Source organism: Mirounga leonina, unplaced genomic scaffold, assembly GCF_011800145.1.
Source record: "Mirounga leonina isolate KUSES-001 unplaced genomic scaffold, KU_Mleo_1.0 Mir_178, whole genome shotgun sequence".
Classification (NCBI taxonomy): Eukaryota; Metazoa; Chordata; class Mammalia; order Carnivora; family Phocidae; genus Mirounga; species Mirounga leonina.
Genome location: NW_023270464.1, coordinates 15,901,474 through 15,916,679, shown reverse-complemented (window position 1 = coordinate 15,916,679; position 15,206 = coordinate 15,901,474). Strand labels below are relative to the sequence as shown.

The 15,206-nt window shown below is 42.3% G+C and overlaps 1 protein-coding gene across 1 annotated transcript in view; it reads left to right on the top strand.

Annotated features, from left to right (window-relative positions):
- MCTP2 (multiple C2 and transmembrane domain containing 2) overlaps window positions 1-15,206 on the top strand; it is a 237,802-nt gene that overhangs the window by 55,407 nt on the left and 167,189 nt on the right. Inside the window, exons 3-4 of the mRNA XM_035024053.1 lie at window positions 10,669-10,731; window positions 11,889-11,997. Of these exons, the coding sequence (XP_034879944.1) occupies window positions 10,669-10,731; window positions 11,889-11,997 (172 nt within the window). The remainder of the gene's footprint in view (window positions 1-10,668; window positions 10,732-11,888; window positions 11,998-15,206) is intronic.

Genomic DNA, 15,206 nt, shown 5'->3' with positions numbered 1-15,206 from the left:
TCTGAAAAAAGGAAAAGGAACTGAAGGATGCAAATTCTTATGGATTCGTTGATTTTACAAAGCTTTAGTATTTCGGTAAGATAAAAGAGTCAAATACAATTATGAGACAAATCTTGCATTTCTAGAATGAATTTAATATAAAGTCAGCCCCCAGATTACTAAATCGTGGTGATTGGTTTAATCAGTTTTTTTTTTTTTTTTTAAATTCCCCACAATGACACTAAAGTAGGTTGTAGTTTTGAGGGAAGAAGTTAAATTTTTTGAGGGGATTCCAGGGTACTGTTATAATTGCATAAAAACCTGGATATTCATCTGGGATTTTTGGTTTTACTTTCAGAACCAAAACCTGCCATATATTGGGGTGTCATATATTGTATATATAAATATATTTTTATATATAAATACAAATAATTTTCCTTTTTAACTCACCCATTTAAAAGAAAACTTCTTTTTTTAAGATTTTATTTTTAAGTAATCTCTGCACTGAACTGGGGCTCAAACTCTCTACCCTGAGATTAAGAATTGCGTGATTCATCAACTGAGCCAGCTGGGTGTCCCTAAACTTCCTTCTCAAATACGAATCCTTTGCTTCTCTTTTCTTTTTATTTATTTATTTATTTATTTATTTATTTTAAAGATTTTCTTTATTGACAGAGAGAATGAGAGAGAGAGAGCACATGAGAGGGGGGAGGGTCAGAGGGAGAAGCAGACTCCCTGCCAAGCAGGGAGCCCGATGCGGGACTCGATCCTGGGACTCCAGGATCATGACCTGAGCCGAAGGCAGTCGCTCAACCAACTGAGCCACCCAGGTACCCGTTTGCTTCTCTTTTCATATCCTAGGATGTACAAGGTAGAAACAGACTGATCCTCCCATGGCCACTTGAGTGCCATGTATCTGCTTGGTTGCCTGTTTGCAGAGGTCGGAGGGACTGGGCTGCTACTACTCAGACCTATAGGATCACATGTGGTCAAATCCATTGTTGTACCTGTCCGCCTTTTAAGCTCCCTTCCACCATATTGGGTAGGCTTCTCCCACTACCTGAGGATCTAGAGTTTATTACATGGCATAGAAGTTAGCCACTCCCTTGCTTATCTTCCCCACTAGGTTTTATAAGTTGGTCTATGGGTAGGTCTAGGGGAGTCACATCTAATTTGTCTTTGTTTTCTTAGGGCCTTGCCGTATGCCTGACACATAGCATGTACTCAATCACTATTTGTGTATGAGGAAATCAATGATAGTAATGTGTGCATTCAGGTTAGTATAGTTTTGTTAGTATAGTGTCTTTATTGTGAGTTCTCTTCAGTTTATGATTTCATTAAAATCAGACTTTTTTGTTTATTTGTTTGGGTTTTTTTTTGGAAAGAAACATACTGTAAATGAAATTTCTTTCTGTATGATATTAACTGAAAACAGGGAGATTAAGACAGGTATAGACTTTTCAGCCCAAGTCCGATACTAGCTTTAAATCTGAATGTGTTCTTCTCTGCCTTTTTTTCAATGAAGATGGGAGTCCTGGTGAATCCATGTCATGTGAGTTTTAGGGTAGGTGAATCTGTATCTGGGATATGGGTCATCTTTTTTTCTTTCCTAATGAATAGTGGACAGGCTATTATCACTTTCATGGGATGGGAGAAGCAATGAGGGAAGAAAGGGTTGGCATGTGACAAGCCTGGTGTACCACAAGGACAATCAGATATTTGCTGAGTATCTTTGGTGTAGCTGATTTTGTTTGTAGATTTTCAGAGTGGGGAGGGGTAAAGAAAGGGACATCTGTGGTCGGGTTACCCACTGATGTTTGTCTCACATGTTTTATGTCCAAGGGCAACTTCAAGGCTGAGCCTGCAGCAGTAGGATAAGACCTCAAATAATGGAGTTGTCTGAATGTCTTCCAGTTTTTTTCCAGTCCTGCCAGGGTCAGCAATGAAGTGAGGTGCGGGCTTACAGTAATGGGGAAAAGGAATGAGAAAGCAAGGAAGAAAATTAAGAGGGAAGAGGAACAAGGGATGTGAGAACATAGAGGCCACATGGAACCTGGAATGGTCACAATGCAGGTGCTTCAACCAACCCTAAAACCAAAACAGAAGAAAGTAGGTTTAGAATAAAGGATACATTTGTGAGAATAGGATTCTCCAGACTTTCTCTTGGGCCCCGGATTCATACCATACTGGATAGTCCACAGAAACCTGATCTCAACTTATTTTGACAGAATTTTGTCTCTCCTAAGTGCCCTCACAGATAGACTTGTTTCTCAGCAACATCACCGTTACTCACCTGGTGGCCTCAGTGAAACACCTGTGAATCATGTTAGACTCTTCCCCTTTCCTTGCTTCTCATGGTCTCTGTAATCTTCATCGATCTGCCTCACATCTGTCTTCTCCCTTCTTCTCTTATGGAAATCCTCTCATCCTTCAAGGCCCAACTGAAATTCTCCTTCCCTGTCCGGGTTTTCCCGACTATACAATCAATATCATCACCCTCCTTTTGTTTACCGAACGTCCCACTTTTGCTGTCATTGAATCCTAACCTTACTTAGCTTTCTGTAGAAATCTGTAGAGGGAGAAAAGGTTTGGAACAGGTAGAGGGGGTAGAGAAGGGAAGGCAAATGGGTAGTCGGCAAAGGTGTCACTGAGTATGACCCTAAGAAGATCACCAGCCTCCAAGACCTTATTAACTGTCCAGTGACCATCTGGCTCAGAGGACCAACTCATGATAACCAATGCCCATGATTACTAAGCTATAAATGACAAACTGTGACTCAACTTGCAATGAAAATGAAATACTGTATAGACTCTAATATTTATTTTGGCATAAACAGCTCACTGTGTCATTATTGTCAAGTTATTTGGGAAGTCGAATCATAATCAACATCAACTTATTAGGAGCGAGCAATAATTATATCAGGGCCTGGAAATACTTTGGAGAATTCGTTGGGTGTATTGACTCCCTGAAGTTGGCCTACATGAGAAATCACATAGAATCAGGAGATTGTTTTGTGAACACAAGGCTAATGGATAAGTTCTACACTGAATGGTATCTGGTATGCCATCCATCTCACAATAGAGATTGAACTCCAAATGAGAACTTGACATACTCACACATTGTTTGGGCCGACGATGTCCATACCCACATGCTAACCTGCCTAGGCCATGAAGCCAAGATTCTTAAAGGCCTGTGGGATGGGCTCTCTCTTCCTTTCATAAGGCTCAAGGGCAAGTCCAAACTTTCACCCAGGCTTTCTTGCATGACCTCGCCCTTTTTTTTGATTGACACATTATTTGATTAACTATGTAATTATCACTTTCAGTCAGGCCCAGAAATATGTGGCAGGCATAAGCACCTAACATGGACTCCCTGCTATGATTATGGTTGTATTTATTAGAGTTATTATAGTTGTTTTTAATCATTACATTTCCCAGAACAAAATCAGGGCCCAGAAGTTTTAATGGCTTACCTAAGGTCATCAAGCTAATAAATGTTAAGAGCCAGGATCTAAATCTAGGACTGTCTGTATCCAAAGCCTGTGCACAAAACTCTGTGTACATCAGGAGTTTGGAAATGTGACAACTCAGAGCTGGTGATCTAAAAAAGTTGGTAATCAAAGGAAGATTTTTTTTTTTTAAGATTTATTTATTTGAGAGAGAGAGAGAGAGAGCGCATAATCAAGCAAGGGGAGGGGTCGAGAGAGAGAGAGAGAGAATCTCCAGGACACTCCCTGCTGAGTACAGAACCCTGATGCAGGGCTCGATCCCACCATCCTGAGATCACGACCTGAGCCGAAATCAAGAGCTGAGCCCTCAACTGAGTGAGCCACCCCGACTCCCCTCAAAGGAAGATAGTTATTTCTGTGTGTCCACTGTGTGCTCTTTTAAAGGCGAGGATAATTATAGTGGTTGAATGGCCTTATTATCATGCTCAGCACCTAATAATCCTGAATGGAGGGATTATTGCCCCCCACCACCTCATCATCCATGTAATCCCCCACTGGGGATTTCCTGACATTTCATTTGGCAGTTGGGGTTTTAAATAACCAGCTTTGGTGCTATCTTATGCAGATGAGTTGAGTGGTTTAGGGAAGTACCTTATTGGGATGTTTCCAGAAACACTACTAGGCAACCGCAGAGCTTCAGTTTAGTGACCACAGAGAAACACAGTGACAAACCAGTACAGAGGAAATAGCCTAGAGGTGGCACAACTCAACAGGTACATTAGTTTCTCTACCCTTCAGTTATGTGTTCTTTACTGTTCGTGATTTAGCTCCAAAATCGTTACTCACCATCACGGCGTCCGTGAGCCAGGCATGCCAGCCACATTCCAGGGTCTTTCATGGGGTTGGCCTCTTTTTCCTTCTTCTCTCCTTCCTTTCTCCTCTGTTGAGGGCCTACTATGTGTGGATGCTGCTCTAGGCACCAGGAACACAGCAGTCAACAAAACAGACAAAAGTCCACCTCCTCATGGAGATCTCATCCTGATCCCAACAGGGGCCGGCTACAGATATGTTCAGAGAGGGCTAGGTGTAATGGAGGAAAACCAAAGCAAAGAAGGTGATTGGGAGTGCTTGGGGGTGGGGGTGTATTTTTGAACAGAGTGGTCTGGAAAGACTTCTTCTGGGTTGGTCACATTTACTCAGAGACCTCGAGGAGGCGAGGAAGTCAGATGTGTGGTGTCTGGAGAAAGAGCATCTCTAGAGGAGAGAACAGTAAGCGTACACGCTCTGGGGAGGCAGGAGAGTGCCTGGTGTACTTCAGGAATAGCAGGGCGGTGGTGTGAGGGGGCAGTGGTCGGGGATGGGAGAGTTACGTCGGAGGCTGAGTCATGTGGGCTTTCCTGTTCTGTCGGGCAATCCTGTGAGACCGTGAGGACTACATGGGGTACCAAAGAGTGGGGTACGAAGGAGCCCCGTGGGCTCAATACTGGTGTTGCTCACAGGCAGGGGTCCGTGGTATATAGGTGGTGCTTGTAAAACCTAATGTAGACACTGTGAGTAGCAGTGAGTGGAAGCTTTGCTTTGGAGGAGAGCCTTGGAGGAAGCATGCATAGGCCGATGAGCCATGTGTGGGAGGTGAGGTCGTGCAATCCTGAGACTTCATTAGCCAGCTCTCTATCTCTGTCATGATAAAAGTGTCAGAGGGGAAGAGATGGTTGGAACAAAGGGAGGGACTTGGGTGATTGACCACCTTCACTGAGTTTTTTCCTCCATTCTTCCTAAACACATCGCCTGCCTTAGTAATAATCATACTAGTAATACAGCAATACTAATAGAAAAGCAACACCAGGACCACTTTCTGAGAGGTTATATATAGGGAACTCTGCTATATATAATATATGAGTCCTATCTCATGGGACCACATCTGTTTTGCTTCATCTGCATACAAGTAGCCTAGTACAATGTCTGGCCCAGAGATATCCTTTGAATGAATGAATTTTTCTCCTAACAATCTGTAAGCTAAGTGTCTTTTTGGCCCTTTTGGAAATGTTCCGATGTCTTGAATTTTAAGTAAATTTTTGCAAGGACACACAGCTAGGAAGTAGAACAAGTAGGATTCGAAATCAGGTCTTTCTGATTCCTGAGTCTTGTCTACCCCTGCACAGAGCTGGGTGTTTTCATTTTGGATTCTCCTGGATCTGGGCACAGTTGGGCACAGTGAAAAGAGTGGAGGACCCAGGACACCCAAGTAAAGGCCTAACTTTTTAGTTTCTCTTCAGCAACCAATTATCCTCTTCACTTTGGCTTCCTTATCTGTAAATTGGTGATATGGATGACAGCGCTGAGCCCCTTAATAGGAGCATGTGTGTATTTGTAAATTATAAAGTACTAAGCAAATGTAAAGGGGACCGTTTTTGTTTTAAACTACCTACTGGTAACAAGCATGAAAACAATGTGTGGAAGGTCAGTGGACAAATATTACTGAGCATGAAAAGAAAGGTTGATTATACTTTTTCCACAAAGGGCCAGGTAATAAATAACGTCTAGCTTTGTGGCCCACAGGCCTCTGTTGCAACTTCTCAGCCCTGATACCGTATTGTGATATCAGCCGTAGACAATATGTAAATGAATAGGTAGGGTTGTGTTTCAAAGTGTAAACATTATCTAAAAAAACAGGTGGTGGGTTGGACTTTGCTGACCACTGCTTTACACCAACACGTGATTGAATAGGGTATATATGTACATATGTACATGCATGCACAAACACACATGCACGCATGACTTCTGTTTTGCATATCACTATTCCGGGGTAATCACTTACAGAGAATAATCTTGGGGGGAGTACTGGGGGGGGAACTAAATAGGTAGCCCTTGATTGTATGATCAATAGCCTCTAGAAAAGTTGTGTGCAAATTTAATATGCATAGAGTCAGCCATTTGGTAGACATGAATTTTTCTGAACAGACATCTTTAATTTTGTCCTCTCGTTGCCATATGGGTTGTTTGGATTCTGTCAGTGTATCCAGGCTCTGCTTTGGGGTCTGTCTAGCCATCCCATCTCCTTTGCTCATTTTGCTACTTCCTTTGTCTTGTAGATTTTTGTGTTTATGAATGCTGTCATCCAGAGTGTTCTGATTCTCAGGAACCTAGATGCGGTACAGTCATTCAGTACATATGTATCACATGTATTGTTTGCTGTACTGACATACTCTTGAGTATTTTTCCGAGACTGTAGAAGTGCTCTTCTCAGCCAGCGTTTTACTCATTTAGCTTTTCTGGATGTGGGTTTATGTCTCCTTGTGCTGAAGTTTAAATACCCAGTGATTGTTTACATGGCGATAATTTGCCTTCCTGTGGGTACTTCATGGTGAGAGCCTTCAGATGAGCCACATGGGAGGTGGTATTTGTACAAGATCACACTTAGCATACGCAAAAGGAAAATGTTTACTCTCATCAGTGTTTTGCTCTTAAGATCCTTGGTGAGTAGGGGAGATTTTCTTTTTTATATAATTGCCTCATCCATGCTAATATCACCTCATACCCTGCTGAATTTTAATAAATTTGCATTCTTGCCGATAGAGGACTCTAGAAGAATGCAAAATATATTACCTTCCCACCAATTTCTATTTAGGTAGAATGGAAAGAACAATGCAAACTCTGTCATTAAAAACAAAACCAAACCAAAAGCACAAACTACTCATCCAAAAAGCAGCAGTGAGAGTTGTGTGAGAGATGCCTAATATTATACTAAGTTTCATGCCAAGATGTTGGTGCTGTATTTTTTAATGTTTCTAAGTAATTAGACTGTTTTGTCATATTAAACTTTTTTTTTTTTTTTTTTTTCTTCGAGAGAGAGCATATGCACAAGTGGTGGGGTGGGGAGGAGCAGAGGGAGAGAAGAGAGAGAATCTTAAACAGGCTCCATGGCCAGTGCAGAGCCTGATGAGAGGCTCAGTCTCACACCCTGAGATCATGACTGGAGCCGAAATCAAGAGTCAGACACTTAACTGACTGAGCCACCCAGGCGCCCCTGTTATATTAAACTTTTTAGCATTCACGGTATTCAAACTTATTTATCTTTCCCTGGGTCCTTGGAAATCATTTGGTTGAAATTTTTGAAGCCAAAACTTACTGCATAAACTATGGCTTATGTCTACAATGGAATACAATTCAGCAATGAAAAAGGTTTGAACGATTTATACAGAGGACCACTTGGATGGGTTTCAAAGGCATTGTGCTGAGTGAAAGATGTCAGATGTCAGGTTTGCATACAGAATGAGTCCATGTGTAGGATATTCTGGAAAAGGTCAAAATACATGAGGAAGACAGGTAACTGGTTGCTGTGGGCTGGGGATGGTTTAACCCTAGTGGGATAGCATGAACGAGTGTTATCGGGGGACAGAACTGTTCTTTCTTGATTGTTGTGGTGGTCCCACAAATCTATACATGTGTTAAAAATTGTAGTTCTGTACACATATGCCAAAAGTCAACTTTTTGTACGCTAACTTTTCAAAAGTAAAATAAAAAACAAGAGTGCTTGATTATGCTTGTTGAGAACATCAAAAATATATTCTAGGGATTGTGGGATACCAGGGATTCCTATGAGGAAAATCATAATTGTGCTCTTTTCAAAGAGAAACTCATTGATGTGGTTACTATGTTTACAAAGAAGTGAAATCATGTAACTTCTACTCAGTGGATAGATAATACCTTAGGCTGTATGCAGAATGGAAGGGAATATTCAAGGTTACGTGTCCCCCAGCAGCCGTAACGTGGTCCTTGGTGCCTACGTAGCATTTCTGCTCTTCTTTATGGTGATCGCTTTCCTTCGTTGGTGTGTATATATGTCATGTGACAGTTACGGTGGCTGTGGGAACCGTAACTTTAAGTTCTGTGACTTTTCTGTGAGTAAAACCAGCCATAATATTGAATTAATGTCATTCTTCACATTTAATTTCCATGTTGTTGTAAGTGGAAGACTTATCGCATATTTGAATAAAAGCTCTATGTTCATTTTTGATAGCGTGTAAGTGACAGTGGTTATGTGGACTCATTTTGTCCTTAATTAATGTTATCATTAAGTACAGCGAGGCCAGTCTGGGGGAGAGCGTCTGAGGGGTGATGCTTTAAAGCCTCTATCCATCCACTGTTCTCCTTGGCAATAGAAGATTCTGGACCACCACAATCTTTGGATCTTTGGCTAATAACTGTGCGCTCTGAATGGAAATTTTAAGCCCAGCACTGGTAGCTTTGTGGAACTGCCTTCAAACAGAATTGCTTAAGTGGAGCATTGATGTATTTCTAAAATGGGGGACATTACTGATGGGTCTTCACACTACAGAGGATCAGACAGTAGATGGTACTTTGTTGGCTCTGCCCATGAAGATGTGGCCGGTCTCTCTTGGTTTTGTAAATCAGGCAGAAGAGTTGCTAAGCTTCCAGGAAATAATAGTGTGCAGTGTAAAAGGCATGAGGGCAAATCTTTAGAAATTAGGGGAGTTGAGTAAGGTTGACTGTCCTCCTAAAACAGTCTTCAGATAATCCTGTCCAACCTCCCTGGATGTGTTTTTACATAGAACATAGGAGGTATGAAGAGCCAGAGGGGAGGGTGACAAGTGAAGGCCCTGCTGGTACCTCTTTTCTGATCTGCTAACAGGTCTCCCACACTGAGGGTCGGGGCTTCTTTCCTGGCTGGGCAGTGGTGGTCCTTCCAGAGCTGGGGGACTCTAGTGACCGCAGTGCTGGGAACCTTAGGGAAAGGTCGAAGTGTCCGAAATCACCCTTGATCCTGGTGAATGAGTATGAAGTAAATGAATTATATTCACAGTCAAGGGACATTAGGGCTGGAACGGGTGGAGAGAGAGGCTTGTGTGAGAACCACAGATGCAGGTGCTGTGGGGCCTCTGTTCTTCCTGGGGAGGCCACATGAGGCTTCAGGCCATCCTGTGAGCAGGGCCCATTGCTGCCTGGTCGTAGCATTTTGTGATGTCACTGCATGCAGAGGGTGTGGACCAGAGGACCCCAGCTTATCTGCAGCCCCTCACCATCCTGCCATCCCTCCTGGGGGCTGAAAAACTGCCCTCCTGCTTGGGAACCCAGATTCTCTTGCTGCCTGAAGCTCTACTTGAGAGGGAGAGAGAGAGAGACACACACAGACTGTGTGTGTGTGTGTGTTTGTGTGTGTTTGTGTGTGTTCATCATGTCTCGGAAGGCAGCCTACCATCCGAGCAGGATCTCTGACTTGTGTCAGGACCTCCCTGATGGACACTGTGAATGGGAAAGACCAGTGACCACAGTGCTCCTGGTCCCCATGTCTACCCTTAGAGGTTCATGGTCATGCTAGCAGTCTCTGCAGGTTTGCTGCCTGCCTCAGTTTGCCCAAAACTTTGGAGTTACCTAGCCTTGTTTGGAGGGAGAAATCCCATGTTTCTCACACAAGAAATCAGCCCTGGCTAATGCACCAGCCAGACAGGAGCATATCCAAAATGCTGGAAGACCATTAACTCACTTCCCTTCCACTCTGCCTTTCTGTGCAGACAGCCATCATTATCTCCAGCCCAGAAAACCTCAAGGAGTCCGAGAGCACCTCTGGACCCTGCATTTGTGCATATAAAACCTGCACAGTGAACATGTCTGCTGTATCTACACACTAACTACTGACCGTTGCCCATTTCATTGCCCTGTGGGATCATTTCGTAGGTGTCTTAAATTAGGAAACCTAGACCCCTCCCATCCTGAGATCATTTGTTCAGAATTTGCATTTCTTACTTTTTGGTTGGTGATTGTACAGACTCATGAAGGCATGGTTGGAGGAAGGTCTTCCAAATCCCATTTTGAAATGTTTCCTCCTGAGCAACAAGCCCAGGCATGTGATCTGCCCACTTCTCTTTGGTGGCAGAGGACCAGGCAGGCCCACCCTGGGAGGGACCTAGTGGGATGGTTCATGCTGCTTGCACGCTAAAGCCTGGATGAACGAGGGATGACGGAGCAGTCCGGTGGTAGAGCAGAATCAGCCTTATCCACGCTCTGACCGATGACTAAGATTGCAGAGGCTGTAGCCCGAGGGACTCCACTGAATCAAACTTTTATTGCCAAGACCGGCCACGTGTGTGGGAAGGCAGCCTGCATACTTGAAACTGAGCATGCAGATGGCAGACTCAAAGGCAAAGACCTGATAAAGGGTATCTGTGTAGGTTGATACCATTTTGCTTTTTGAAAGCGGATTTTTTTTTCTTTTTTACAGAAGCTATGCGGAAGTGGTGATCTGAATGCTTCTCTGACGTCCCAACAATTTGAAGAACAATCTGTGAGTGACATTCCTTGAAAACAAACACTAGAGTAAATATTATTTCTTAGCAAAGGTGTGGGTCTGTATTTCTTTGCTTGTTTTTAAAGCATGCTGAAACGAATCCACTTACAAAGACAGGCCTTGCACGTTATAGCTGGAAAAGATTAATTCAGGGTCTATCGATCTGTCAGACTGGGACTGATTTTTCTAAAAATACAGAGCAGCTATGCAGTTGAGTGGGAGTAAAGGAGACAAAGCCATTCTGAAGTGCTTTGAAACCTGGATGGGGAAAACTTTCAAAAGAAGGCTGTCAGGGGGACTCCGCCACAAAATCGATTAATTGAATGTCCAATAAGTGAACAATAAATTACTTTATCTGTTCTTTCTCTTTGGAAAGACAAAAATTTGAACTAGTGCAAAACTCTAGTTCAATACTTTAATTGGATGCAATGAATAAATATTCAAAAATGGACTTGGAGTCGACCTTGTGGCCGGTGGGAGTTGATGCATGCCTGGACAGGGAAGTGAGCCGTATTGAGGGGAGGTAAGACTGGGGGTAAGTGGAGGTGATACCATGGTGGGGGCCAGGGAGTAGAGGAAAAATATGCAAAGGGGAGAGAGCTCAAAGTGTGTCACGTATGGACACAGGCGTGGCATGCGCCTGACGGACGTGTGGGCTCAGGAGGCTGACAGCAGAGTGGTCGTGAACAGAAGTGTTTTTATGACACGTGGAGGAGGTGTGCCAGAGTGGAAAGGCTTGGTGGGAAGGGGGAGAAAGTGAGGAAGCGACTTTGCATCTGAGTGTGGACACGTGTCTGTGGGACACATGTGGACACCACACGTGCTACTTCCACTGGGCTCCACCATGAGTTCTAGAAGAAAGAATCCTGCAGGAAATCACTGAGCTTAAGGGTATTTCAGATACTGGCCTACCACTTGTGGGATTTTGGGGGGCAGAGTTAATACTGCAAAGACATTATCAGGAATTCTGATAAAAACCCCACTGGGGAGAAACATAAAGGATGCCTTAATAAATCACTGTAACCAAGTCATCCAGGTAGGGGATGGGAGATGAAGCTTGAAGATTTGTCTTTGTGGTGACTTTTGCGTTGGCTCTGAAATTCTCTTCCTCGGTCCCCAAACAGCAGACTTAACTTATTTCTTCATCTGTGTAGATGTTTGGGGAAGCCGGTGATGGCTTGAGTAACCTGCCCAGTCCTTTTGCCTACCTCCTCACCATCCACCTGAAGGAAGGCCGGAACCTGGTCATCCGAGACCGCTGTGGTGAGTCTGGCTCTGCTGTGCCATCTGTAGTCTGCATACCCATTTCTCTACTCTTGTCTCTACATGTTAGGCTGCCTTTCCCATCTCCTGCAACAGAGAGGAGCTCAAATCTACACCTCTTAGCTATCAATGCCTTTGCAGCAAAGTATTTAAATCCATTGAATCTTACTGTCCTTTACTGTTATTAAATTAATAACAATAATGATAATAGTAATAATCACATAAAGTTGTTTTAAATGAGATAAGGCCACTGTCATAGCTTTATGCCTGGCATAAAGCAACTGCTCAAGAAAATGTTCCCTTGATTCTACTTTAATTATACGTAAGAAAAGATGTGAATACATCCTTAGTGTGAAGCCATCAAACATACACTTGGATGGAAATACCCTTTGAACCCCATCCCCCTCCTGCCCTGAAATCCCACTGGGTTCCCCTCCCTCAGGATAACATCTATTATCTGCATATGATTTGATTCGTTCACTTTTTCCAACTCTTTCTATGCCTTTACACACACACATAAATACACGTGTGTATTTTTAATTAAAATACTATAATGTCCATATTCTGCAATAAGCTTTTTTGTGCTTCATTATGTATTCAAGGTTGACCCATGTTTTTCCATGTAAATATATCTCCTTTCTTTTAAATACCACATAATATTCTATTGTATGATGTGTTATTCATCTGTTTCTCTACTGACAATTACTTTTTCCTACTTTTTAGGAATATAAATGATACTGTGATGAACACCCTGCATATGTTTTCATACACAGATGAGAATATATCTTACAAACAATAGCATATGTTTAAGAGCAGACAGTCTGGTTAGACTGCCTGGGCTCAAATCCTGCCCTTCTCTGTTTATTGTTGTTTAATGTTCTTTGGCCCCTCTGTGACTTAGTTTCCTCAGCTATAAAATGAGGATAGTAATATTAACCTTCATTATAGGCTATTAGGAGTATTGAAGGTAGTAACTTCTATAAAGTACTTAAAACTATGTCTGGCTTCTAGCACTTCAAGAAAGCTAACTGTTGTCAGCAACAGAATCTGGTGATGGAAGTCAGGATCCAGGGGATGCACGTTGTTCAATTTAAGAGATCCTGGCAAATTGCCTTCCAGGAGGTACAGAATATGGCCTCTCTTACAATATGTTTACAATTTCCCCACCTCCTCACTATCGAGTATCTACTTTTATCACTCTTAGTTTTTGGCAATCTCATAGGTTGGGTGTTGACTCTCCTTGTTTTAATTTGTACTTTGTGGATTCTCATGATAACGAACGTGGTCATTTGTATTGCCTTTTTTGTGAGTTTCTCTCTGTATCGTTTGTCCGGTTTTCAGATGGGCTTTTTCTTCGCTCTGTTTGTAATTCTTTATAACTTTCAATATTAACGGTTATTTATTACAGGTTACAAGTTTTTTTTTTCTCTCAGTCTGTTGCTTATCTTTTATTTTTATGTCCATTTTTGTCCTTCAGAGATTTTACATTTCCTTACAGGTAAATATATTTGAGTTTTCTTTATGGTATTTTTAAAAATTTATTTTGTTTAATAAGGAAGAAATTTTTATTCTAAGGAATTGAGTGTCTTCCCCTAGACTCTTCCATCTGTCCTCTATGTCTGCTAGCTTTTCTTTCTCATTCTTCCCATGACTTTTTCCTTTCAGGGAGAATTCCTCCATTTGGCCTTCTAGCTTTCTCATTTTCGTGTCCATTGTGACCACTGTGCTATTCCATTCATGTACTTAATTGCCATTTTTAAAATTTTTATATCAGCTTATGTTTCATAAATGAGATGATGCCATCTTGTTTTTGAGAGTATTAAGTATACATTTAAAATCTCCTGTTCGGTACTTTATCCCTTAGATATTCTGGTTTGACATGTTTGCTGCTCATCTTTCTGTGTGTCTCTGTGTCCCTGTCCTACCATCCGTGGATGCTATTTTTGCTTACTATGTCTTGTCTTCCCTGATAGCAAGGAGGACTGGGACATGCAGCTGGACAGGCTGAGCCAGTGGTTTAGTCTGGCTCCTTTCCATTCCTCCCAGTTATCACCAGTTCCTGGTTACCACCTATCAGTTAAAGCTTTTCTCTCTGGCTTACTGCCCATGCTCACTGTTCATGCTTGCATTCAAGGGCTCTTGCTAGTCATTGCTTGGCACCAAGAGGAGAGGATGGTGCTGGCTCACCCAGCTGCTGTACGTTTGCTGTGCCAACCGGTGACCCTGGTAGTTTCTCTGGCTATCTTCTGCTTCCCGTATCTGCTGCCTGCAAGCTCAGAGCATCCATGGTTTACCTGCCACACACCTCACACTCTCCCACCTGACCCTGCTTCTGAAAACGTTTTTACTATGATTTTCTTCTGCTCATGTTTTAGACTATGGATTCATCTATTGATCTGATCTTACCTGACTTCCATCTTTCAGGCTATATAAAATATTCCCACTTTTTAAGATTTATGTATTTATTTCTTTAGAGAGAGAGCACAAGTGGGAGGGGTAGAGGGAGATGGAGAGAGAGAATCTCAAGCAGACTCTGTGCACTGAGCACAGCGCCCTATGTGGGGCTTGATCTCATGACCCTGAGATCAGGGCCTGAGATCATGACCTGAGCTGAAATCAAAAATCAGTCACTTCACTGACTACCACCCAGGCGCCCCTCTACTTTTTTTCTTTTTAAACAAAATTTCTCTCTCTCTGTCTTTTTTAAATTTTCTCAGATACAGGATTCCAAAGTAGTAAAAAAAATATCTCATTTTTTACTTGTTGGTAAATTGTGTTTTCTATCAAAATCATAATTTCTTATCAATTGTGTGACTTCCAGTGTTTTACCACTTGTGTGCTATTGTTATAAACATATGCATTTTAATAAATACATCTCTTAGGTTATTTTTAATGATTTGGTCAGATAGCATTTCACACCTGAAATAACATCTAGGGAACAATTATGAACCAGTGTGAAGTTAACTCCCACAAAAATCCCGACTCTTGCTCTGAATTTGCACAGTGTCCCGTGGGTACTTCTGTCAAACTAAGATCATTATTGAGCTTGTACTGTGGAAAGCTTATCTGGAGTGGGGAGGTGTGTTCCATGGAGAGTGCATTTAACTTTACTAGTAAGAAGGTATTCTAAACCTTTAAAAAACATGTTTTAAATTTTTGGAAATCCTCTAATAGTTTGTAGCCTTGGGGGTGGGCGCAGGCCCTAGACT